This window comes from Nothobranchius furzeri, chromosome 12 (assembly GCF_043380555.1).
Source record: "Nothobranchius furzeri strain GRZ-AD chromosome 12, NfurGRZ-RIMD1, whole genome shotgun sequence".
Lineage (NCBI taxonomy): Eukaryota > Metazoa > Chordata > Actinopteri > Cyprinodontiformes > Nothobranchiidae > Nothobranchius > Nothobranchius furzeri.
This window is the reverse complement of record NC_091752.1, coordinates 19,447,148-19,472,656: the sequence shown is the minus strand read 5'-3', so window position 1 is coordinate 19,472,656 and position 25,509 is coordinate 19,447,148. Positions and strand designations below refer to the sequence as shown.

General features: G+C 45.5%; 1 protein-coding gene across 3 annotated transcripts in view; it reads right to left on the bottom strand.

Annotated features, from left to right (window-relative positions):
* Positions 1-25,509, bottom strand: part of khdrbs2 (KH domain containing, RNA binding, signal transduction associated 2) — a 165,833-nt gene that overhangs the window by 68,209 nt on the left and 72,115 nt on the right. For all 3 annotated transcript variants that reach the window (XR_008565676.2, XR_008565675.2, XM_054750129.2), the window contains exons 5-6: positions 6,983-7,110; positions 3,592-3,775 (exon numbers count right to left, since the gene is read on the bottom strand). Coding sequence is in view for 1 of the 3 variants with exons in the window: in XM_054750129.2 (XP_054606104.1) it covers positions 3,592-3,775; positions 6,983-7,110 (312 nt within the window). In the remaining 2 variants the exon portion in view is untranslated. The remainder of the gene's footprint in view (positions 1-3,591; positions 3,776-6,982; positions 7,111-25,509) is intronic.

Sequence of the window (25,509 nt, the reverse complement as noted above, 5' to 3'; positions counted from 1 at the left end):
CTTACATTTTTTTCTCTTTTTAAACATATTTGTAATCATTTTAAAAATCTTTATATACTTAATTTTTTTTGTTTTTGTGAAGCTCCTCATGATTTTTATCTTAGGTGCTAAATGAAAGATCATTGTCATTCTTTCTTCGTCGTCGTCTTCCTCCGCTTATCCGGGTCCGGGTCGCGGGGGCAGCATCCCAACTAGGGAGCTCCAGACCGTCCTCTCCCCAGCCACCTCCACCAGCTCCTCCGGCAGGACCCTAAGGCATTCCCAGACCAGATTGGAGATGTAACGTCTCCAATGTGTCCTGGGTCGACCCGGGGGCCTCCTGCCGGCAGGACATGCCCGGAACACCTCCCCGGGGAGGCGTCCAGGAGGCATCCTGACCAGATGTCCAAACCACCTCAACTGGCTCCTTTCGATCCGGAGGAGCAGCGGTTCTACTCCGAGTCCCTCCCAAATGTCCGAGCTCCTCACCCTATCTCTAAGGCTGAGCCCGGCCACCCTACGGAGGAAACTCTTTTCGGCAGCTCGTATCCGCGATCTCGTTCTTTCGGTCATTACCCAAAGCTCATGACCATAGGTGAGGATTGGGACGTAGATCGACCGGTAAATCGAGAGCCTGGCTTTCTGGCTCAGCTCCCTCTTCCCCACGACAGATCGGCTCAGCGTCCGCATCACTGCAGATGCTGAACCAATCCGCCTGTTGATCTCCCGATCCCTCCTACCCTCACTCGTGAACAAGACCCCGAGATACTTAAACTCCTCCACTTGAGGTAGGACCTCTCCCCCGACCCGGAGTTGGCAAGCCACCCTTTTCCGGTCGAGAACCATGGTCTCAGATTTGGAAGTGCTTATCCTCATCCCAGCCGCTTCACACTCGACCATGAACCTATCTAGCAAGAGCTGAAGTTCAGAGCTGGATGAAGCTAGGAGGACCACATCATCCGCAAAAAGCAGAGACGGGATTCTCCTGCCACCAAACTTGACACACTCCTCACCACGGCTGCGCCTAGAAATTCTGTCCATAAAGGTAATGAACAGAACTGGTGACAAAGGGCAACCCTGGTGGAGTCCAACCCTCACCGGGAACAGGTCCGACTTACTACCGGCTATGCGGACCAAACTCACGCTCGTCTGGTAAAGGGACTGAATGGCTCTAAATAAAAGGCCACCCACCCCATACTCCTGGAGCGTCCCCCACAGGTTGCCCCTGGGGACACGGTCTTTCTTGTTATTGTTATTATTTCAGTTTATCATTATTATGATTGTTGTTGTTATTAGTCATTGCTGCTATTTTAATATTATTTGTTATGCAGGAAAGATTATGGGCTCTGAGATTTGCATAAAATATGTGCACATTTAACTTTGAAAGACTTGTGTGTGGCAAAGAGGTGGGGTTGAAAAAACATTGGCTTCTTCCTCTTCACTTTGACTTAAGACTTTTTTTTCTATCTTCCATTTGAATATGTCTATTTGTTCACTAAGCTTATTGTTTTCAAAAATCATTGTCTTAAGTTCAAAAATGTATCAATCAATCAACAACTCCCACACAATAGTGGCTAACAACTCATCAAGAGGTAGGGAGGAAGGGTGTTCATAGGTAGTTTCTGCTTGTTAAGCAACAATAAACCGCTACAGTTCATAAGCTTGGCCCTCCCATGTTCCATTCAGAATTGGCAAAAGCTCCTCGCATGAGAAGTGAAACGTCCAGTTGCCTTCAGTTAAAACCCATTTGGTTTAACCAATGTGATAAATAACAGTTGTGATTTAATAATTTTTTGTAAATCTCATACACAAGTTTTAGCTGGTGTTTTAGCCAAGAATCATTGTTTTGAGTGTGTTCATCTCTCTGAGTTTTATTTCCTATTGACTGCTTAAGCCATGATTATGTAACAAAAAACAGATTTTAATTTCATCATCCTTGTTTTTCTTACCCTTGATTCATAAAACCCCAAAAAGGTTTTCTTGGAGTCTAATTCCAAGCCACCTGTGACTAACATCTTAACTTTTATGGTAGTCTTTCATAACAGATGTTAGGAAGTGGCTGAAGGTACCAGCAGAAATCACCCAAGAGCCACAAAATCATGAAAATTTGAACAAAAAAAGATGATGCTAACCAAAACGTGAAAACAATTACCTGTCTATGTTGCACTGGAGCCACAATGGCTCCAAAAAACTTTTGCTAAAATTATTCTGTTCATGGAATGTTTTTCATGGAATATATGCATAAAAATGCATGTAAAAATTTATAGATCTACTGTATTTATTTGTCTCTTAATTTTAGAACTTAATAATAAAGACAAAATAGTGATAAAAAAAAGAGAATAAATCTAGAAATTTACGAAACACCAAATAATTCTATGGAGGCGTATTGCCATCAGTGTGAGGAAAAAATATAGTAGTACTTCATTATAACAAGAATGCTTCTAATTATAACATGATAGAAATATGGTTTTAACCACGACAATTCTAATTAAAATGGCATGTATATCTTGTTATTACAGTAAGTTTTTTTTGTTAAAATGAAATTCATGTCACATTATAATGAGAAACAATCTTTTAAACAATATACTGCTCCATTTATTTTCTTTGCACTGAAGCCAATATGCTTCAGGTTTCTGATTTTTATCTCAGAAAATAGTCAGAATCCTGATTTAATCCCAGATTTCTTACTTTTTTTCGGAGAATTCTTACATTATCATTTCCTTTTCAATTTTCAAGAAACTCCTGAAGACCCTGCTCTTCAGAGAGCATCTTCTTAACTAGCACCCTCCCTGCACCCGTCCCCCCTCTCTACTGTCCACTCCTTTGTTCCCTCCTCTCCATGATTGATGTCAGGTTGTTGTTATTGTTGTTGTTAGCCTCAAGGGCAACATGTCGATTATCACTTGTAAGTCCCTTTGGACAAAAGTGTCTGCTAAATACATAAACATAAACATTATTCTGAGAAATCTGAAAAAAATTATAACTTTTTTAGTGGCTCTAATCCTCTTCTGTAGAATTAATCAAAAACTATAAAGTCTTTATTCAAAAGGTCTTGTAACAGTATCAGCTCTAAACACGTTTTATTCTGGTGGACTAAACTGTACTGGATTAGACTGGAACGGCTGCACACGCCTGATTTCTACAGTGTTCTGATCCATTTTTTCTGTGAAAGTCAAAAATCTGAATCGTTCCTTAACTGATTTCAAACAAATTCAATGAATATATCTAGACGTATACCATGATTTTAATAAAGGTATGCAATGTGACTCCATCTGGATACTACAGAGGGGTTTTCGCTCATTCAATGAAACTTCGAACACGTGTTTTATGGGATTTTAAATATTTGTTGATAAAAAGAAAAAGTTTGAGCTGCTTCATAGAGATTATCCAACATCATTCCACTATGTGCAATATAAATCTATATATAATAAAATGTGTTGTAATAATTTCCTGCTTGCCTTAATTTTTCCAACCCATGTCCCAGTGTGTTACACCCTCCTCCTATTAAGCAAGACTCATCCAGAGCCCAACAAAAGGGATTAAACCAAGTCTGATTTCCACACACTTCTACCAGATAGACTTTTCCATTTGAGCAAAGACGATTGGACTCACGTAGTCGTCGTATGATTCATGCGTGACTGCTAACAGTGGGGGCCTGTATCCGGCGTTGGCTGCTGCCCCCCTGGCCCTCGGAGCCTGCACGTCCCTCGTTAAAGCGGCTGTGGGAAGTTTGCTGTGTGCCGCTGTAGCTGTCCCCCGAGGAGCTGCGGCACTCCTTCCTGCACCTCTATGGCCTCTGGTAAAACAAACAAAAAACATCAGTTGAGAATTTTGCTCCGCAGCGTTTCTTAATAAGCTGCAACCGTTTTTGGTGAGAAAAAAAAGAGGAATTAAAACATCAAGCAATCTCATAAATCCCTCTTATCTTTGCATCCACGCAGTCTGCCTCAGTTAACGGCTGTTAGAAAATTGGCTTTGGGTGAAAATAAAGTTAAGGTAGATGTTTTTTTTATTTTTATTTTTTTATATATACAAATTCAAGAACTAACTAGTGCCTGCTGCCCTAAAAAAAGCTTGTTAAATGCAACATGGTTCTTTCAATAGCTATGTTTGCACAAGAAGGTGTGCCTTGGGCTGTAGGCACACAGGTAAAAATGTAATACCGCATTCAGCAGCAGCGAGGCCAGAGGACTGGGGCAGCCGTGAGGTATTTAAAGCAGAATGTTCTGACTGTCCAGCAGTAGCACCACAGGGACACTGCAGCAACTGCAGGGATGTAGCACCGTTAACTTACATTTCAAATGCCTTATGTAGGTGTGACAGGACACCTTTTCATCCCCTCAGGCACATCCTTCTCCAGGTAGCAACCCATTGTGATCCCAAAATACAAACACTCAAAGGAGAATTTCTGGTGCATATTTTTCATGGAGCTTTACAAAAATTGCTTTTCGTTACAACATAAGGAGGAAATCTATGTAGGGAAGTGCTGGTGGTGATTTGAAATAGGGAGCAAGCCGCGTTACTTCTGGATTTAGCTCATCTACACACGCTGCTTGAATTAGGCCAGGCTGTCATGAGGGACCGCCATGGCTCAGGTAGATTACGGACAATTTGCTTTTAAAGGTGTTTCACACGTGCAGCTGAATATGCGGCTAAGTCAATCAAAAATGCTCCTTTTACTGGTTCTGCTCCAGTACTGACATAGCATTTGAGCTTTAGTGCATGGAAAACAAAAAATACCTCTTATTTGTGAAGGAAAACTACTTTGTGCAGTAACAAAAGAGGTGTTAGATATGTGAATGAAGTGGCAAACATGTTTCAAATGTCAGTCTGTGAAAACTGTTGCAAAAGTCTTGGCTTTAAATGGTGGTTTGTTTGCCTGCCCCCCCCCACCCCCACCCCCACCCCAAATTTTCCTCTCATCTTTCTGCAGCAGCCATTACGGACATAGGTCTTTATTATCCAGAGTCATAGTAGTACTTTACCTTCTAAAGATGGAGTAGCACAATGTCTGAATGTCTCACAGGTCAAAAAACCACTTTCTCCAAAGATGTTCAGTAAAAGTTGAAAAACACACTTGAAGAGTGTGTGCTACTGTTGACTAATGCTTGTTTGGAATCTCTAGTGGAGACGATTGCAGCGTACAATGAAGTGCATTTGTTAACCCTTACAGATTTCTTGTTTTTTTTCTTTTTGTCCTTACAAAGATAACCTGAGTAAACAAAGACGGGTTTTTTTAAATAGGATTTTTTAATATTAAAACTAACCATGAAATAGGCTAAAAGGTTATGTGTGTTTCCATTGTCGGAACTTCAGGGTAATTTTTGCCAGTGGAGAATTGGAGGTAAGACAGCCCAGTCCTCTCAGCTGTTGTGTCTTCATACAAGTTCAGCCTTTTCAGGACTTTGCACATACATCAGTATATCAGCGGTGAGTGATGTCACTGCTCAGCGCCAAAAACCTGCCACAGTAACATTACTGGCATTAAAAGTTTTAAATTGTTGAAGTACAGCAACATGTATCCATTTGGGGGACGAGAGTAGCTGTGTGATGTAAAATGTGGCGTTCAATGACCGGAAGAAAGCTCAGTATTTTTATGGGACTTTGTGAGACAGCAAAGCCCCGTGAATTATGTTGTGGGGGAATTCCGCCATGTCTTTCAGTGTTTGGAGTTTAGTAACGGGAATTTTAAAGCAGCATTATTTTCTTTTGCTATCATTCTGCTTAACAAGCAACTCTCCCAATACCGATTGTTTTGTATGACGTCTGCTGATGTAATTTACTACTGAGTTACAACCAATCAGCATGAGTTAACCAAAAGGTATGCTCAGCAACTCTAATTTTGAGGACTTGCCCTTGATCAGGTACTCTGAAAGTTCCTGAAAATGGATTTTAAAAGTTTATTTTGTCTTCGTTGTGGATTAAACTTACTTAATTGTGAGACAAACGTTTACGGGTTTAAAGATGTTTATCTCATACCTGCAGCCCGCAAACGTTTGTCTTCCAAAAAATAAAAAAAAATAAAATAAAAGACAATTTAAGTTATTTCAAGTTCCTGAAAATGGCCCAGAAAACGACGGTTTGGCTGGCCTGGTGAAATGGAAACATGTGCATGCCGGGAAGTTCTGGTAAAATTTCCCTCAAGTTCCGATGATTGAAATGCACCTAGAACATGTTCCAAAGCACTGCATTGCTCTGCACCCAACAACACAACGTTACAGAACAAGAGCATCACAGCAGTGGTCATACATAGTGGTGGTAGGGTGATGGGACAGATAAACAGGCGGCACATGTGGGATAAAAGGCCTCCACGGTAATGTTAACGACCCAGTCTTATAATCTTTTTTAGCTGTTTCAAAATAGTTCTCAGTGCTTTAAACTATGATTAAGCTGTTTTTAGCCTCAATTACACAACCTGTGCCATTTTCTAGTACTTAGTTTCTATATAGTGGCAGTAGCTCATTAATGTTTCACCTCTGGGTCAGAGAGGGAGAATCGGACAGGTGGAGGGAAGGAGGAGCTCAGAGCAGCAGACAGAGCAGGTGGATTACCTCTAAGCAACAATCCGGACAACTGAGATCATCATCAGCAAACGTGTTTGTTCATTCTGGGTAAAAAAAAAAGAGACCTTTATTTTTTTGTTGCTTAAAAGTCATTGACCTGCTCTGTCTGCCACTTTGAGCTCCTCCTTCACTCCACCTGCCTGATTCTCTCCTCCACGGCATGCTGCTTTGTCCTCTCTGGCCAACTCATGTGTGAGCGGGCTTGGTCCAACTTTTTTAACTAATTTGATGAAATATGTCAGCTTTGTGTTTTGGAGTTGTGTGCTGGCTGCCTGCTCTGCAGCAGAATCTTCCTGGAGCAGCAGCTTCACTCCTAGCCCTTATCAGATGACAGAGTTACTAATATTATCTCTCAGGCAGAATCCGACCACCCAACAGAAGAAGCTCATTTTGGCCCTTTTTTTACACAATTATAATCAGAGTTGTTTTCAGGAGTTCACCTTGTGGATATTGCGGTTGCTGCCCGTACACTCCTCCCCGGTACGCTCCTCCCTCGGCTCGACTCATCGGAGCCGTTCAAAAGGGACAACTCTCTCAGCTGCTCTTGTCTGATCTCATCATTGTAGTCCTGTGGAGACAAAACACAGCCTGTCTCATATATGGGGACAAAACAAAAACATTTGTCTCCTGGCAGCAACAGATGGTTTCAACAGCAGCCAGCGTCACCAACATAAAGCAATCCTGACACACAGGAAACTAAAGAACTGATTATGATTTTTATCTTCATCAGGCGATTGTTGTTGTGGAGTATAAATATTCCTCAGAATAGCTTTTTTTTAAAAGTACTGCTGTAAATTAGCATAATGAAAATGAGGAATAATCATTTCTGGCAAGATTTTTGACTTCAGTTTTAGACAAAGTTAGAATCAGATTATCAATCATTTTACTAATTAGAATATCATCAGATTGCAGAATATTTTTCCTTATTTTAAATCAATGGAAGGAAAAAGTTACATGTAGTGAGAAGCTGCATTAAAGGTGTGGTTGACTGAAACAACATTATTTAATTATTATTTCTGATCATAATTGGTCACTCTGTTTTTTATACAGGCTGAACATGAAAATAGTCTCCTACACCTATCTCCTGCGTTAGCTTCTGAAATAGACGGTGAAATACTAGGGTTTGAAAATCCTCACATATCTATGTCACACTGCAAATTTGCATTCATGGCCTCGCCAATCTTGGCTCCTGCCCACCCACAAGAAGGCTTTTTAAAAAAGTAGAGGGAGCGGTGATTATCTTGGTGACAGTGACTTTGCAATATTGTCTGAATGTGCTATGTTGGCCGATCAGAAGTGAGGTGTGTGCATATCATTAATAATAATGAGAAATCCTGCTGTTTTCAGCCTACATCTGCACCAGCAAACTTCTGCATCTCAGAAATGGCTCATTAGACATTGATTTACACTAGAGAACACTGCAAATGTATTGAATAAAGGAGTAAACCGCAGCTTTAAAAAAACTTGAAGCAGCACACTCTGTGTGTTTTTGACACTTTGAACAACGTTGGGGAAATTTGTTATGTTGTTTTTCTGCAATTTTTCCCTCAAACCTGTTATCAAATATGATGTGGATCATTACGGAGCAAGATAAGAGAGTGGACAAAGAGTATCCATTATCTTGTCATGGCTGACAGATAAACAGGCTTATTTCCCAGAAACACTTAAACCAGACGCAAAAGGTTCGGGAGGCAGCAACAGATTCCTCTTGCCGTCAGAGAACTTGAAAGACACATTAGTAATTTTTTCCTGCTTTTTTAAATTCATTTTTTTGTTGCTTGGCTTAACATCACAGTGGAAATAATAAAACTCCTGAAGACATTGAATGTGTTTTTTTCCCCATTATACTATGATATTTTATGTAAGCTAATTACACAAAACTGTTTAAACATTTTTTTCTGTTTAAAAGCGAAGAGTGTGAAACTTATTTTTCAGAAAATGTGTGAAATACAGCCTTCTTTCAGTGTTGTGAATTTCAACAGTCAGGTCTTCACGTTTATTTGTTGTTGAGCAATTCCAATTATACCTTGAGATCTTACTTGTTTGATGAGATCTGAAGTAGTTTTATTTGTATTTCTACGTTTTACTCTTTTTGAACAAATTTCTGAAGAGAAAAGTGTTTTTGAATGTTTTTTTCATTTTATTGCACTGAAGATTCAGAACATTAAATGACTTGTGCAAAGGTTTAGTGTAATACGCAGGCAAACATCAAACAACAGACATGAGTAAATACATTTTTTTCTTGTTTTACAGATACTTTATAATGAACAGATTTATGAGATCTCAAGCTTTTGCACCTTGTTGTTATGAAGAAAAGGGGGAAAAGGAGAAAACCCACAAGGTAGAGCTTGAAAATATTTGTCAGGCTGCACATGTTCTCTCATTAAAGCAGCAGTGAGGCTGTACAGGGCGGTGGGTTGGGTTTGAAGGGTCTGGCAGAGCTCTTAATTGGGAAGCTGGCAGCTCATTCAAAGGACAACAAACCAGCCAGAGCTTGTCAAAGTTGACTGTTGACAGAGGTGTTAGTATGAGTATACAGAGATAAACCCCATGCTGAGGCTTCTCAGGGCAGACTTGTTTGCTCGCTGTGATTAATTCTCACCATGCATGACCTTGTACACTCTGGACGACCCTCACAGAGCTAAAGTTAGACATTAGCAGGTCAACACATGAAGTGTGGTGATGCCAACCACTCCTGGGTTCCAGGGCTGCCAACTCTGACGCACTGAGCGTGAGACACACGCATTTGACCCTCTTCACAGGCTCTCACGCCATACCTCCAATATCTCACGCTAAACCAGCGCCTGCATGCGCTCCTCAAACGCGCATCACGCACAATGTGTAGGGCTTATGAAAAAAAAAACCAGATGATATTAAAGGGACTTTACGGAGTTTTGAATTTTTATGCTCGCGATAGCCCCCTCAGGCCAAAAGCGAGGCTCGTGCACGAGGCGCGCATGCTGTACGTGCACACTCCTTGACGAAAATAACAGTTGAGACAGTCCCTTGTGTGTGTGTGTGGCCCGGAGGACAGAGGACAGGAGAACACACAGCTAAATAATTAAATAATTTGGTTCTGTACCTTTCTCTTCAGCACAGCCGACAAATGTTTATGATGGGTCAGTCTTCCTGCATGCTCAGATCATTCCCTTCCCTTGCTTGAAAAATTGTTCCAAAATGAAAGTGGAACCCACATCTTTTTTATCTGTGAATTCAATGCCGTTCGGTGAGTCTTAAATAAAAAATTGGGCATCTTACTGTAAAACAAAAAATCATCAATGTAAAAACGAAACTCTAAAACAATTATTTTCACGTCCAGAATCAAACCCGAGTTCTTCTGCACGAAAGCCCGAAGTCATACTAGGCGAGCTAGAGCGCCAGTGGCGTCTTCTGTATCTGTAACATTTATGTCCTTGAAGACAGCTGAAACAATGTTCAAAAAACGGTTCGGAGGGCTATGCGTGAGCGTGAACGCGCATGAAGCAGCCTGCTCGACCCGAGCAGCTCTCTTTTTCTGTGATTTTATAGAAAAATAGGCAATCACAGTAAAAATGCCAGGGCTCATTCTACAGGACCAGGCCATTGCAGGAGAATGTATGAAGAAGAAATTTATTATTTCTATACATGTTTTGGCTGAGCCATTTGACTTTACATGCCCCTCAGACTGGTCGAAATGGATCAGACGATTTGAAAGGTTCAGAATGGCAACAGCCCTCGATGAAAAAAACGGAGGAATTTCAGGTGAATTCACTGTTATATGCCATGGGAAACGCATCTGATGATGTTTTGGCAGTTTTACCTCTGTCTGATACAGATAAAAAGAAATATGACACTATTAAATCAGCATTTGAACAACATTATGTGGGAAAACACAATGTTATTTTTGAAAAAGCACAGTTCAATTCAAGAAGACAACAAGAAGGAGAAAGTGCAGAGTCCTTCATCACAGCCGTACATAAGTTGGCAGAGAACTGTGGTTTTGGAATGTTTAAGGAGGAACTTATAAGAGACAGCACTGTGGTTGGCATTAAAGACAAAAAGTTGTCTGAACCGCTACAACTCGACTCAGATGTAACACTTGCTAAAGCCAAACCTAAGGCCAGACAGAGTGAAAATGTGAAGAAACGACAAACAATACTGCTCAGCAGTAGGCAAGAGGACAAAACTTCCAACATGGACGCCATGAGGGCAAACATGAAGAAAAAAAAGCAACAAACAGGACAACACTCAAAGAAAGAACAAGGACCAGACAGGCTACGTGCTAAAGAGTGTGGACGCTGCGGGCGAAAAAATACACACTCATGGAAAGACTGTCCTGCTAGATGTCGAATGCCGTAAATGTCATAAAAAGGGACATTTTGCTGTAGTTTGTCGCAATAGATAAGCTGAAGGCTTTCGTGAGATTGTAGAAGGTCCAAATGACGGTGAAGATTTGGTGTTTTGGGGAGAAGTAGGGACAGAGAGATCAGACCCATGGGTAGAAAAAGTCCTAATGAATGGGGAGACTTTCGACTTTAAGTTAAATACTGAGGCAGATGTTACATCAATGCCTGAGAAGTGGTTTAAACCGGAAAGAGATGGCACGCTGCAGAAACCCCCAAAGACTCTTTTAAGGCCTGGTGAAGGGCTGCTATAGAGCTCAAATTACAGCAAATGGGCGCAGTACATCAGAGGATGTTTATCTGGTTTCAGGGCTAGTTCAGCTACTATTAAGCAGACCTGCATGTGAAGCTTTGGGTTTGGTGTACAGAGTACACAAAGTCATGAAGTCTGATGTAGATTTCAGAGCAGCTTATCATGATGTTTTTCAGGGTTTGGACAAGCTAAAAGAGCCTTACCACATTGAGCTAGAACAGGGAGCTACACCGGTGGTCCTATCCACTCCCAAAAGGATGGAATAGGAGTAATTTCTAAGATTACTGAGCCAACAGTGTGGTGCTAAGGCATGGTAGTCATCCCCAAACCAGGTGGGAAGCCACCTAGGAAATGTGTAGATCTCACACAGTTAAATGGGGTAGTAAAAAGAGAACATCATATCCTTCCAGTAGTAGACCAATCACTTGCAATGATAAGAGATGCTAGGGTGTTTACAAAGCTGGACGCTCGATCTGGATTTTGGCAAATCCTTCTTACTCCACAGTCAAGGCCCCTCACAACGTTTATCACTCCTTTTGGGAGATATCATTTCAACCGCCTCCCATTTGGAATATCGTCGGCGCCAGAGCATTTTCAAAGAAGGATGTCTCAAATGCTTGAGAACTTGGAAGGAGTCATCTGCCATGCAGACGATGTGCTCGTCTTTGGGAAGGACAAACAAGAACATGACCGAAGACTTCACCGCGTGCTCCAGAAATTTCAAAAAGGACTCACTTTAAATGAAAATTCGAGTTTGCCAAGACTGAAATCATGTTTGTGGGTCACAAAGTCTCCACGAACAGCATCGAGCCCGACCCTGATAAATTCAAGGCCATACAACAGCTCCCGCAACCACATGTGTAGCTGATGTGCGATGTTTCATAGGCATGTCCAACTACCTAGCAAAGTTTGTGCCACAGCTGGCGTCAATAACAATGCCATTAAAGGATCTGCAAAAGGAGAGAAATGAGTGGATCTGGGCAGAACCCCAAGATACAGCATTTCAACGATTAAAAGGGATACTAAGCTCTCCAGAAGTACTCGCTCAGTACTCCAACTTGGAAGACGCAAGAGTAGCAGTGGACGCATCAGCACATGGGATTGGAGCTGTCCTTACACAAAACAGCAGGATGGTTCTTGGCGACCCATTACATACATTTCAAGAGGACTAACAGACACTGAGAGGCATTACGCCCAAATTGAAAAGGAGGCATTGGCTGTCACATGGGCATGTGAAAGACTGTCATCACACCTAATGGGTCTAATTTTTACCTTAATGACAGACAATAAACCTCTGGTCCCTTTGCTCAGCACTAGGGGCTTGGATGATCTTCCTCCAAGAGTCTTGAGGTTTTGTTTGAGACTGCTGCGCTTCACTATCAACATCATTCATGTGCCAGGGAAAAATCTCATCACAGCTGAGCTGATACACTGTCCACTGGTGGGTCCGCCCTCTGCAGGGGAGCAGCAGTTTGAAAAAGAGGTGGAAGTTTTTGTAGACAGTCTGGTGATCGGGATGCCGGCCTCAGACAGGAAGCTTGAGACTGTAAAAGTGGCACAAAAAGAAGATGAGGTGTGCAGAAAAGTGATGAAGCACTGTTTCACGGGATGGCCAGAAAAATGCCAGCTGGACCCAGACGTTGAACCAGGGGTGGGCATTCCTGGTCCTCGAGGGCCGCTATCCAGCAGGTTTTAGTTGTTTACCTGCCCCAACACACCTGATTCCTGGATGAATCACCTGTTCAGCAGCTCATCAGGCTCTGCAGCAGCCTGTTAATCACTAGTAGATTCAAACCAGGTGTGTTTAAACAGAGAAACAAGTAAAACCTGCTGGACAGCGGCCCTCGAGGACTGGGATTGCCCATCCCTGCGTTAAACCCTTTTGGCAGCACAGAATTAAAGTTAAAGTTAAAGTCCCATTAGTTGTCACACACACTGATGTGTGTGCGAAATTTGTTCTCCGCATTTGACCCATCCCCTGGGGGAGCGGTGAGCTGCAGACACAGCCGCGCTCGGGAACCATTTGGTGGTTTAACCCCCCAATCCAACCCCTTAATGCTGAGTGTCAAGCAGGGAGGCACTGGGTCCCATTTTTTCAAAGTCTTTGGTATGACCCGACCAGGAATCGAACCCTGATCTCCCAGTCTCAGGGCAGACACTCTACCACTAGGCCACTGAGCTGGTTAGAAAGGACTTTCATGTCACAAATGATCTTCTGATGTGAGGTCAGAGGTTGGTTATCCCCCATAACCTCAAAGTAAACATGCTGGAGTGTCTGCATGAAGGGCATCAGGGGATTTCCAAGTGCTGAGCCAGGGCTCAAGAGTCTGTGTGGTGGCCGGGCATCTCCACAGAGATAAGTCGCATGGTGGACAACTACGAGACGTGCCAAAAACATAGGATATAGTTTTGTGACCCATTGCTACCAACTCAGGTCCCAGACCGTCCTTGGTAAAAGGTCGAAATGGATCTTTTTGAGTGGTCTAAGAGATAATATCTTCTCGTAATAGACTTTTTCTCAAGATATATTGAGGTGGCCGAGCTTAAGTGCACTTCGGCTGAAGTCACTATTAAAGCAATAAAAGAGATCTTCGCAAGACATGGATCCACAGAGACTGTTGTTTCGGATAACGGGCCAGTTTTTCTCAGAGCTATTCAAAAGGTTTGCAGAGGAGTATCAGTTCATACTCGTCACCTCCAGCCCACGGTACCCCCAGGCCAACGGTGAGGCTGAACGTGCAGTGCGGACTATGAAGGACTTGTGGAAGAAGGATCCTGATCAGAGCAGAGCTCTGCTGGCATACATAGCCAATCCAATAGAACATGGCTTCTCGCCAGCCCAACTGCTGATGGGGAGAAACCTGCGAACTTCCCTACCACAACCATCAGCTAAAATGATTCCTCAGTGGCCGGACCTGCGGGCTTTTCGGAAGAAGGATGAAGAAGGGCGGCGTCGGTAGGTAGAACATTACAACAGGAGACACAGATCCAGACCTCTGTCACCACTCACACCAGGACAAAAAGTGTGGATCACCACAGAAGGAACTTGTGGTGCGGTTGTCAGGCCTGCCACTCCCAGATCATATGTGGTGGAAACAGACAGGGGAACATTCAGGTGAAACAGAAGCCATCTTCGACCTACAGGAACTGTTAATAGTTTTGGTGGAATGGTGAAAGCACCTGACAGAATGGATTTGTGAACTATCAGTGAAAATAACTTCACACCTGTGTTCTAAAGCTAAGTGGTTGCATTAGTTTTGGGTGTGAGAGAGGGGAAAAAAAAAGAAATGTTATGGTTAAGCAGAGTATTTGTAAGATTAGACAATGTGTTCGTTTCTTTGTGTGTTTGAAAGAATAAGAAGAGATGGCTTTAGCTTAAAGGAGGAGATGTAGTAGTAGGACTACAATTCCCAGGAGGCTTGGTGAGCCGCCATGTTGGTTCAAAGGTTATCTGGCAAATTAAACCATTGTCTAACGTGGTTACTCGGAGTCCCTTGTCTTCATTATACGCTAGATGGAATTTTAAAAAATATACATTAATTATAATTAAAAGTTCCTGTGTGACATTTTTGACATGTAGCTGTTAACTCTTTACTGCAGATAGATGGATGGATGGATGGATGGATGGATGGATGGATGGATGGATGGATGGATGGATGGATGGATGGATGGATGGATGGATGGATGGATAGATAGATAGATAGATAGATAGATAGATAGATAGATAGATAGATAGATAGATAGATAGATAGATAGATAGATAGATAGATAGTGTGAAGAAGTTCAGGAGAGTTGGATGTTAAATTTTCCTCATGAAAAGAAAATTTATATTAAACAAAGGTCAGTTCCCTCTGTAAAGTCAGCGGTACGGAAGAGGATTAGGGCCACTGAAAAGAAAAAAGAAAAAGAAAAAGAGAATTCTGACTTTTTTCCCGGAATTCCCTGTCAGAATTCCGAGATTAAAAGTCAGAATTCTGAGAAAAAGTAAGAATTGTCTCTTTTCTTTTTTCTTTCTTGCTTTACAGCAGCTCTTCAGCTCCCTCTAAACCTCTTCCATACAGAGTAGGAATAAATAAATAAAATGTAGAACACAAAAAGTCTCAATATAATACCCCCCCCCCCCCCCCCCCCCCAACACACACACACTCCTTCCCTGCTCTAGACGGTAGGCGAATTGTCCGCTCCCAACCCCATGACCCCGTTTCACTCTTTGAAATGTTCAAAAGTTGGCAGCCCTGGGGTTCGGGTCTACCGGCGTTGATGTTTTTCCTGATAGATTCTGTGTCTTGAACATCACTCCTGCATCCACATATATCATAATATAATATCCCCCTATTGAGTAATCTTTTGCTAGATTAATATCACGGTGTAAAAGTCTCGTGGCTCCACACTTAATGCCACACTAATGGAGAACACAAAGTGGTTACAAGGAGTATTTGATTCTCGCCATTTGCCTCCTACAAAAGCAGAGCTTAGGCGGGGGCACACGATCGGCTCTGTTTGTTTGACTATCAACAAGATTACACAAAACCTACAGAGCTGGAATTCATTAAACTAGCTGGAGAGGTAGCACAAGGGGAAACGAGGATCTGAATACATTTTTGTGCCAATTTGTTCTTCACATTAGCAAAAAAGACAAGGACAGCTACTGTTCTAGTGATTAATTTACTTGGCTATTATCGCAGATGAAATTTTTGAACAAGGCAGTCTCACAGATTAGGTTTGATTTATTTTATTGGAATGTGCAATTAAATGTAAATTTCCAAGACCAAAAAAAAAGAGAAGAAAAGTGTGTTGGACGAGAGAACAAAGGAGGTTTTTTTTATCTTTATGAAAAAGCTCAGAGACATGTTATGACTTGATCTAAAAAAGCAGAAGAAATGTGTGATATTGTCTGAACTCACATGAAGCTTAATGCATAAATGGAGTGCGTACACAAAAATGCATGCCTTTTCCTGCACACTAACTGACGAATGTGAATATGGAACGACTGAGGGAGTGTGAACTTTAATGCATTTTTAGAGCATTAATACTGAGTGTTCAGAGCAGCTCATGCCTCATTATAAGAAAAGTGGTTGAAATAAACCAAACTACATTTGTTCTTGACTGATTGGAATAACTAGCTTGGCGAACCATTCCATACAGTGTTGGGAAAGTTTGTATTAAAAATGAACTAGTTCATAGTTCTTTTTTTAACATGTTGCATTGAGCTATTACCCCCAGAAAACCGGCATTTTCTAATTGTTGCCCCCCGTTCAGTCCACCCCAGTACACAGCTGCAGCTTTTACCCCTTCAGCAGGGGTAGGAAACCCTGGTCCTAGAGAGCCGCAGTCCTGCTTGTTTTGCGACTATCTTTGTTGTTCCTGCTGTTGATTACCTGGACCAGGTGTGTTCAGCCAGTTAGAAGCTGCAAGTTTATGCATGGCTGGAAAACATGCAGGACTGCGGCTTTCTAGGGTTGCCTTCCCCTGCCCTACAGCATATAGGGAGCCCTTTCCGGTCGGCTCATGGGTCCCCAAGGTGCAGCTGTTAGCAAGCAGGCTGATGCAGAAATAGTGTCCTCAGGAGAGCTAAAATAACTTCAGCTTCCTAAACATTATTTCCTTTTTTCTTGTTATTTTAATGCTTTCCTGAAAAGTGTCTGATCGGGACTCGGTGTCGGCGGGTACTCAAAATCAAATGGCTCTGAATCAGATCGTGATTGGAACATCCCTGTAAAAAAAAACGTTACAACTCTGTGACTGGTGTTTTCAGACTTAATGTTTCCCCTCGGTGCATTTCATTTGTATTAGATACTCGGAAATTCCAACTTCCAGGTAGGAAAAATCAATTGTAACTAACATTAAAATTTTGCTTTACTTTATATAACAATATCATACATCAAACATTTGAGTCACCGCTTTCTGCTTAAACCTTCCTGCTGCTGTTTCATCCAAACTGGAGACAATAAGCCCATCCAGCTGAGAGGAAGATAGTCTGTTCTCCTTCCCTACATTTTACTCTCAGCCTGTAACACGCTGATCAGATTTCTGTTTGAATTCATCCTTTTGATGCACCGAATTTCGCTTTACAGCAGCTCTTCAGCTCCCTGTTATGATTGATCTTTTCAGCTGCTTTATAGCGAGGAAAACTGTACTCCTCGGTGGCTGGCCAGAGTATTTCATTTCTGCTTGGGTCTTAATGAATTCAAAAAAAGCACTCATTATAATTTACAGATCTAATTACAATATTTAAGACTGAATGAGAAGCCTATTTTTTGCATCTAGTGAAGTGGAATCATTTTAGTGATTAGTGGAAGTGCACTCTGCTGAAGCTCAGAAAGTGAAGCAAAATTAAAGAAGTCCCTTATTTTCATATGGGTGAAGCACATAAAGGAATATTAGAAGAAGACAGAAGCACGTTTGAGTTTATGTTTACAGACGAGACGGTAAAGGAGCACTCTAACTTCTACTCTTAGCTGCAACCAGCAGGTCTCCCGTCTCTTGTAGCATTGTGGGAAACCGCTGCACCTTCCTGTGATTCTGTTTGCTGCCTCATGTTGAGTTTAGCTTGCTTTCTGAAACATAATGTCACACCAGCAGGGGTAGACAGAACACTGGAGCAATGGAAGGGGGGCTTTCCTCAGGGGATCAAATCTGCTATGTTTGTGGCGAAGATCAGAAATTCAGTCAATGTCTTCTCATGTCTGAGACTTTGCACAAGGGCGCCTGAATAGATCAGTCCATTAGTAAAACAATGATGCATATCGATTCCACAAAAACCAGCAACACTGTCCTTCTTCTTTTTCAAGCCTGATAACAGTTTTAGCTGGAGTTATTATTTTTTTATAAGTGAGTACACTTAAAAATAAAAATCTAAATTTGTTATGCAAATATGCACAACAGTCGCTAAGTAATAACCAGACAGCATGACTTTTACAGCGCAACTCTTAATGCATGCAACGTCAATAAAAGAAAAGAAAAAGAAACAGCAGGATGTTCTTTCTATTCTTCACCAGAGGCAGGAAACATCTGTCGTTAGAGATACTGACAGATGCCTGTTGTGTTACATTAAGAGCGAATGTTGGGGAATCCATACGATACCTGCAGCAGAGAGCACGTGCCATGAAAGAGCATATACGGTATTTATTTTCACTTTTTATTGACATGTGATGAAGGGGCTTTATCAAAAGCAGGCCATTTACCACGTGGAGCTAAATTTGTTCAAATCTTTTTAGCTTTCTTTCAGTTAAGGAGTAACTAAACCCCAAATTAACTTTTCTTTTGCTAATAAACTGTATAATTGGGTCTTTACAAATGCAATATTTCTGTTTCTGAGCAGTTTTTGACATGTTGGTGTAAACTTGATTAAATCTAGAATCTAGGTCTAAAAACGTCTTAGTACTGCCCCCTGTGGTTGAACTGTGGCTACTGAATTTGAAATTTGTGATTGACTGGGGCTGGTACAATTTCACCACTGATACAGTCTCCTGCCACTCCCCCTTCCTCCCAGGATGAAAATTCCCTGCACTTGGCCATGCCACTCTGTGCCTCCTGGCAACACCCACTTTCATAGCATTTTTCAAATCTTGACTAGGGGTGGAGTTACGTTTTCTGATGGTGTGCAGTCCCTCTTTAAACATTCACGAGTTGTCTCTTCAAAATTAAAAAATGCCAAAGTATCCAACTGACATTTAAATATGCGATGTGTTTGGAGACGTGCTGTCAGACAAGGGTGGGAGCAAAACACAAATGAAAGTACTATTACTTTAGGAATTGAAGTCTGGTGTGTACAAGTGTGTGCTGCCACTTGCCCTAAGACTGGGGCGGAGCAGGGTGGGTAAGGGTCGGACAACATGCAAATTTAAATACCGTAAATCCTCTAATATTAGCTTGTATTTAATTAACTGCCGGGTATCATATTTTGGCCGGTGTCTGAGTCGGCGGAGGTGAATAATGGCCGTTTTTTTTATTGTGGCCGGGTGGAATGTGGTAACAAGCAAGTACGGGGGGGTGGTTGTGTCATCCGTCTCACTTTTGATTTGCCAGTGACAGACCGCGAAGGTAACTTTAACCGTGTGGAGACAAAGAGGAGGCGAAAATTTGATATCAAGTTCAAAGAGAACGTGCTGATTATGCTGCAGAACACTCTGGGGAGCAGTAGGGGTTGTATGAACTAGTCACTAGTCGACTTCACCGCTCTATAGTGACTTTTTATGCCTGTCATCGACTAGTCGCTGTCACGTGATAATGACTGGCAAGATGCAGTCCACGGAAAAGACAGCAGCCTGCTGTCAGCAGGTGACAAGCTCCTGCGTGTCGGGAGGCAATGCGCTGTGCCAGAGCGTCGGTACTGACACCCGCCGTGAAACGGACATTTAACCAAATTGTGACGTTTACCCTCTTGCAATTTAACCTTCCCCTCACCCCCATCCTAACCTTAACCAGCTTGAGCATGCAAAGCTCTGATTGTTGACACGCTCCAGACATCTGCGTCCTGAGCACGGCCACAGTAACGTTATCAAATCAGGTGTCGCCACCTCAAAAACTAATTTAACACACGATTGTTCATGTCGGCTCATTTCCTTTTATGTTTTCTGTCTTTTATTCTTTTATTTGTGCCTGATGCGTTTCGCTGCTGTGGAGCGGGGCGCATCACCTTGTCCTCCGGTGACGCACCTAACTGATGTGGCCGGAAAGCAGGGAGCACTCCGCTATTTTTGCGGTCGGTAGATCTTTTAGAACTGCAGTTCAAAGGTAACTCGTAAGGTGAATATATATGAACCCAGGTAGCAGTTTTTCTTTAGGATTGCGAGGAGATGCAGGAAGATAATAAACAGACAGGACAGAAAAATAGTCAAATAAAAACAAGTTAGTTTTTGTACCTGCTGGTTGCAACAAACAGACACCATTGAAGGTAATCAGAAGTGAGGAACAGAAAATGAAATAATTATTTTAATGTTTAGAGCAGCAGGAACTCCGAGAGGCTGCAGGCGCATCAGTGAGTTTGCGGCCGCTGCGCAGGGGGAGGGGGGAGAGGGCTGAAGCAGAAACTACCGTTGTTAAAAGAAATGTGTTTAACTTTGAAAATGTGGGCGCAATTTTAATTGTCAAAAACTCCAGCGAACCATTAGTTCATTTTGCTCAAATAGAAATAGAGGCCTGCCTCTAATACTGGCCCTCCTTCCAATAAAGGCCTGGAGCTTGATGAGCTTGAGTCAAATACAGGCCCGGGCCTGTATTAGAGGATTTACGGTACTTTTACTTTTGAAACTTTTTAGTAAATGTAGTGGAATAGAAAGTAAAGATACTTTTTTAAAGAGTTAAAGTAAAAAGTGGGCTTTAACAATGTACTTAGGTAAACTACAGATACAGAAAAATCATACTTTTGTCAGGACTCAGGTATCTCCCGGCTGACTTTCGGACCACAACTCCCGACATGCTCCTCATGGGGAGCTCCCAGCGTGCTCCTCGCGGGGATTCCCTCCACGTCACAGCCAAGCAAGGCTATATATGGAAGACGCCGGTACCGGCTTCTCATCTCAGTCATCGTTTCTTCCTCACAGAGATACGACCGGAGAAATAATAAAACTGTTAAACGTCTCACCTTGTTCGTCTCCTTCATCCAGTCTGATCAGCCCGACAGGATGACTGAGATCCAAGTAGATCCGACGGAGATCGATCGTCTCCGCCACGAGAACGTGCAGCTGCGTTCCATGGTAGATCAGCTCAACACCAAGGTGAACTCCTTGTCCGACCACACCCTGCGTCTATCCACGGCTCTCACGGCTCTCCAACAACAAGCAAACGATCAGCAGCAACAGATCGCGGCACTCCAGCATCCAACCCGCTCTGCTCCTAGGGAGGAGCCCCACTTCAGCCTGCCGGAGAGGTGGAACGGAGAGACGGGGAGCCCTGATGGTCTGCTCGCCACGATGGACATGCAGTTCGAGTGCCAACCTGGACGCTACCCATCTGCGCGCTCCCGAGTGGCGCATCTCACCTCCCTGCTCTCCGGACGCGCCGCGGAGTGGGCTGCTGCGCTTTACAATTCCAAATCCCCTGCCTGCAACGACTATGCTGCGTTTGTGTCCGCTCTCCGGAAGACCTTTTTTTCCCCCCAGCAGCGAAGTGGGAGCAGAGACACGCCTTCTCAAACTCCGCCAGCGGGAACGCTCGGTGTGCGCTTATGCGTCGGAGTTCCGCACCATCTCCGCCAAGCTGCAGTGGAATGACTCCGCTCTGCGGGCCGCCTTCCTGGAGGGGCTGGCACCCTACATCCGTGATGAGTTGGCGGGAAGGGAGCTGCCTCAGACCCTGGATGAGGTGGTTGATCTGGCGCTGCGCATCGACCAGCGGGTTCTGGTTCGACCCAAGTTATCCACGCGTCCCCCCAGGATGCCGGTGCCTCGCCCTCGTTCACCCACGCCAGCTCCTGTACCCATGCTGACGGAGGAGCCCATGCAGCTCGGCCACCTTCCCCCCGAGGAGAGACAACGACGGTGGCGCGAGGGCCTCTGTGCCTACTGTGGCTCTCCCGACCACCGACGCCTGGACTGCCCGCGACGATCGGGAAACGGGGGGCCCCACTGAGTATTGGGGTCGCTCAGTCTGGGTCTTCTTCTACCCCTGTCGCTACTAACCGTCTCCTTATTCCTGTCACCCTCCTCCATGGTGAGGCCTCACTCCACGTAAACGCATTGGTGGACTCGGGGGCCGCGGACAATTTCATGGACCTGGATCTGGCAAAACGCCTACGGATCCCCCTACAACCCCTGGAGAGGGTTATACCAGTGACCTCGGTGGACGGTAGGCCTCTCCAACCCTACCCAGTCCGAGACCGAACCCAGCCACTCCGTATGATCACCCAAGGCCACCAGGAGACCCTCCATTTCCTGATCATTTCTGCTCCCTCTTCTCCCCTAATCCTGGGGTTCCCCTGGCTCCGTCTCCACGACCCTCATATTTCCTGGTCCCAGAACCGCCTGCTGGGCTGGGGGACCTCGTGCCAGACCCACCTCGCTCCTCCTCCATCCTCGGCGGGTCTTCCGGACGGGGGCCCCAGCTCCACACCGCCCCACCTGCCGCTGCCCTATCGGGACCTGGCCGCGGTGTTCGACAAGCGGCGCGCCACCTCCCTGCCACCTCACCGGCCATATGATATGGAGATCAAGCTGCTACCCGGAACCAGTCCTCCCCGCGGGCGCCTTTTCTCTCTCGCGCCTCCCGAGACCAAAGCGATGGAAGAATATATCGCCCAGGCCCTCCAGCAGGGGTTCATTCGACCCTCCTCCTCTCCGGGTGCCGCTGGCTTCTTCTTCGTGAGGAAAAAGGAATGCGATCTTCGCCCCTGCATAGACTATCGGGGTCTGAACAAGATCACGGTCAAGGACCGCCATCCTCTGCCGCTCCTCACTACCGCTCTGGATGCCATCTCCCAGGCACGGATCTTTACGAAACTGGATCTCCGGAGCGCCTACAATCTGGTCCGTATAAAGGCCGGGGATGAGTGGAAGACCGCTTTCATAACACCCACCGGCCACTGGGAGTACCTGGTTATGCCCTTCGGACTATGCAATAGCCCTGCTGTCTTCCAACGTCTCATTAATGATGTCCTCCGCGACATGCTGGGACGGTGGGTGTTCGCCTATCTGGACGATATACTGATCTACTCCAAATCCGAGGCCGAACACATCCATCATGTTCGCGCCGTCCTGACCCGGCTCCTGGACCACAACCTGTACTGTAAACCCGAGAAATGCTCCTTCCATCAGCAGTCCATATCCTTCCTGGGTTACAGGATCTCGGACGAAGGGATAACCATGGACCCTCAGAAAATCCAGGCGGTGAAGGACTGGCCCTTGCCAACCAGCCTGAAACAACTGCAGAGTTTTCTGGGTTTCTGCAACTTTTACCGCCGTTTTATAAAGAACTATAGCACCCTCGTAGCCCCTCTCACCTCTCTCACTCGACCAGGCTCCCCTGGCCAGCCGTTTCATCTAACTCCCGACGCCATTCGGGCCTTCCACCACCTGGTCACCCGCTTTACCTCGGCCCCGATCCTCCGCCATCCAGATCCTGCAGTCCCCTTTGTGGTCGAGGTCGACGCCTCTGACGTCGGCGCCGGCGCCATCCTGTCTCAAGGCGGGCCCGACGACAGGCTCCATCCCTGCGCCTACTTCTCCAGGAAGTTTTCCACCACCCAGCAGAAGTACGGTGTGGGCGACCGTGAGTTACTGGCCATAAAATGGGCATTGGAGGAATGGAGGCAGTGGCTTCTGGGCACCACTCAGCCTTTCACGATCTGGACTGACCATCAGAACCTGACCCACATAAAATCTGCCAAGCAGCTTAATCCTCGCCAGGCTCGCTGGGCCCTCTTCTTTGAACCCTACGACTTCCATCTCGCCTACCGCCCGGGAGCCAAGAACCAGAAGGCGGACGCCCTCTCCCGCCAATTCACCCACTCCTCGCCCTCGTCCGAGCCAGCGCCAATCCTCCCGGAACACCGTTTCCTGGGCCAACTGAGGTGGCCGTTGGAGGAAGCTATCCAGAACGCCCTCCGGGACGACCCCGCGCCTCCTGAGACCCCCGCGGGTCGCCTCTATGTCCCCACGGCCTGTTGCAGCGAGGCGTTGTCCTGGGCCCACTCATCACGCCTGTCTGGCCACGCTGGTTTCTCCAGAACTCTTAAATTCCTCCAGCGAGCCCTCTGGTGGCCAGGCATGGCGAGGGATGTGAAAGAATACACCAGCGCCTGTGACGTCTGTGCCCGCTCCAAGAACCCCAACCAGGCCTCGGCTGGTGCCCTCCGACCTCTTCCGGTGCCCAGCCGCCCCTGGTCCCACGTGGGGCTGGACTTCGTCACAGGTCTCCCGTCGGTCAATAACCTCAAAACTGTCATGACGGTTACGGACCGCTTTTCCAAGTCTGTCCATTTCATCGCCCTTCCGGGTCTCCCCTCAGCCCAACGCACAGCGGAACTGTTCCTGGAGAACGTGGTGCGCCTCCACGGGTTCCCAGTCGACGTGGTCTCGGATCGGGGGCCCCAGTTCACGGCCCGGTTCTGGAAAGCTTTCTGTCGGCTGATGGGAGCATCGGTCAGTCTATCCTCAGGCTACCACCCGCAGACCAATGGCCAGACGGAGCGGGCTAACCAACAGCTGGGTCGGTACCTTCGTTGTTTTGTCTCGGCTCAACCCTCACAGTGGCCTAAATACCTCCTCTGGGCGGAGCTGTCCCACAATCTTCACACCTCATCTGCCACTCGGCTGTCCCCTTTCGAGGTCTGCTATGGCTTCCAGCCCCCGGTCTTTGCCCACCAAGAACCCGAGGTCGCCGTTCCAGCAGCGGAAGCCATGGTGAGACGCTGCAAGAGCGCCTGGATCAAAGCACGAGCCTCCATAACCAGAGCTAACACCAGCTATGCTCGCCAGCATCTCCGTCGACACCGTCCTGGTCCCTCCTATGCTCCTGGGGACAAGGTCTGGGTGTCCACGGCTGACCTTCGGGTCCGTGCCGGGGCCAAGAAACTCGCTCCTCGGTTCCTCGGCCCATACCCCATCCAAAGGGTCATCAACCCGGTCACGTACCGGTTGCGACTGCCGGCTACTCTCCGCATCCATCCCACCTTCCATACCTCCCGGCTCAAGCCCTTCGTGGAGTCCTCCCTTCTCCCGCCTCCGGCTCCGGCGCCGCCTCCTGCCCGCTTCCTCGATGGTGAGCCTATCTACACCGTCCGGCGCATCCTGGACGCTCGCCGCAGGGGTCGGGGCTGGCAGTACCTAGTGGACTGGAAGGACTATGGCCCCGAGGAACGCTCCTGGGAGCCGGCTCGGTCCATCCTGGACCCTTCCCTGATCTCCGACTTCTGGGTCCGCCGGGGTCGCGCTGGGACTTCTGGAGCCGTCCCTGGACCGGGGGGTCCTGTCAGGACTCAGGTATCTCCCGGCTGACTTTCGGACCACAACTCCCGACATGCTCCTCATGGGGAGCTCCCAGCGTGCTCCTCGCGGGGATTCCCTCCACGTCACAGCCAAGCAAGGCTATATATGGAAGACGCCGGTACCGGCTTCTCATTTCAGTCATCGTTTCTTCCTCACAGAGATACGACCGGAGAAATAATAAAACTGTTAAACGTCTCACCTTGTTCGTCTCCTTCATCCAGTCTGATCAGCCCGACAACTTTAGTATAGTAATGAAGTACTTGTACTTTGCTACATCCCATTACTATAACTTAGTTAAGTAAATTCAACATTTCCTTTTTAGAGTTTTTGTTTGTTTGTTTGTTTATTAAGAACCCCATTAGCCACTGTTAAAACAGTTGCTATTCTTCCTGGGGTCATAACATCAT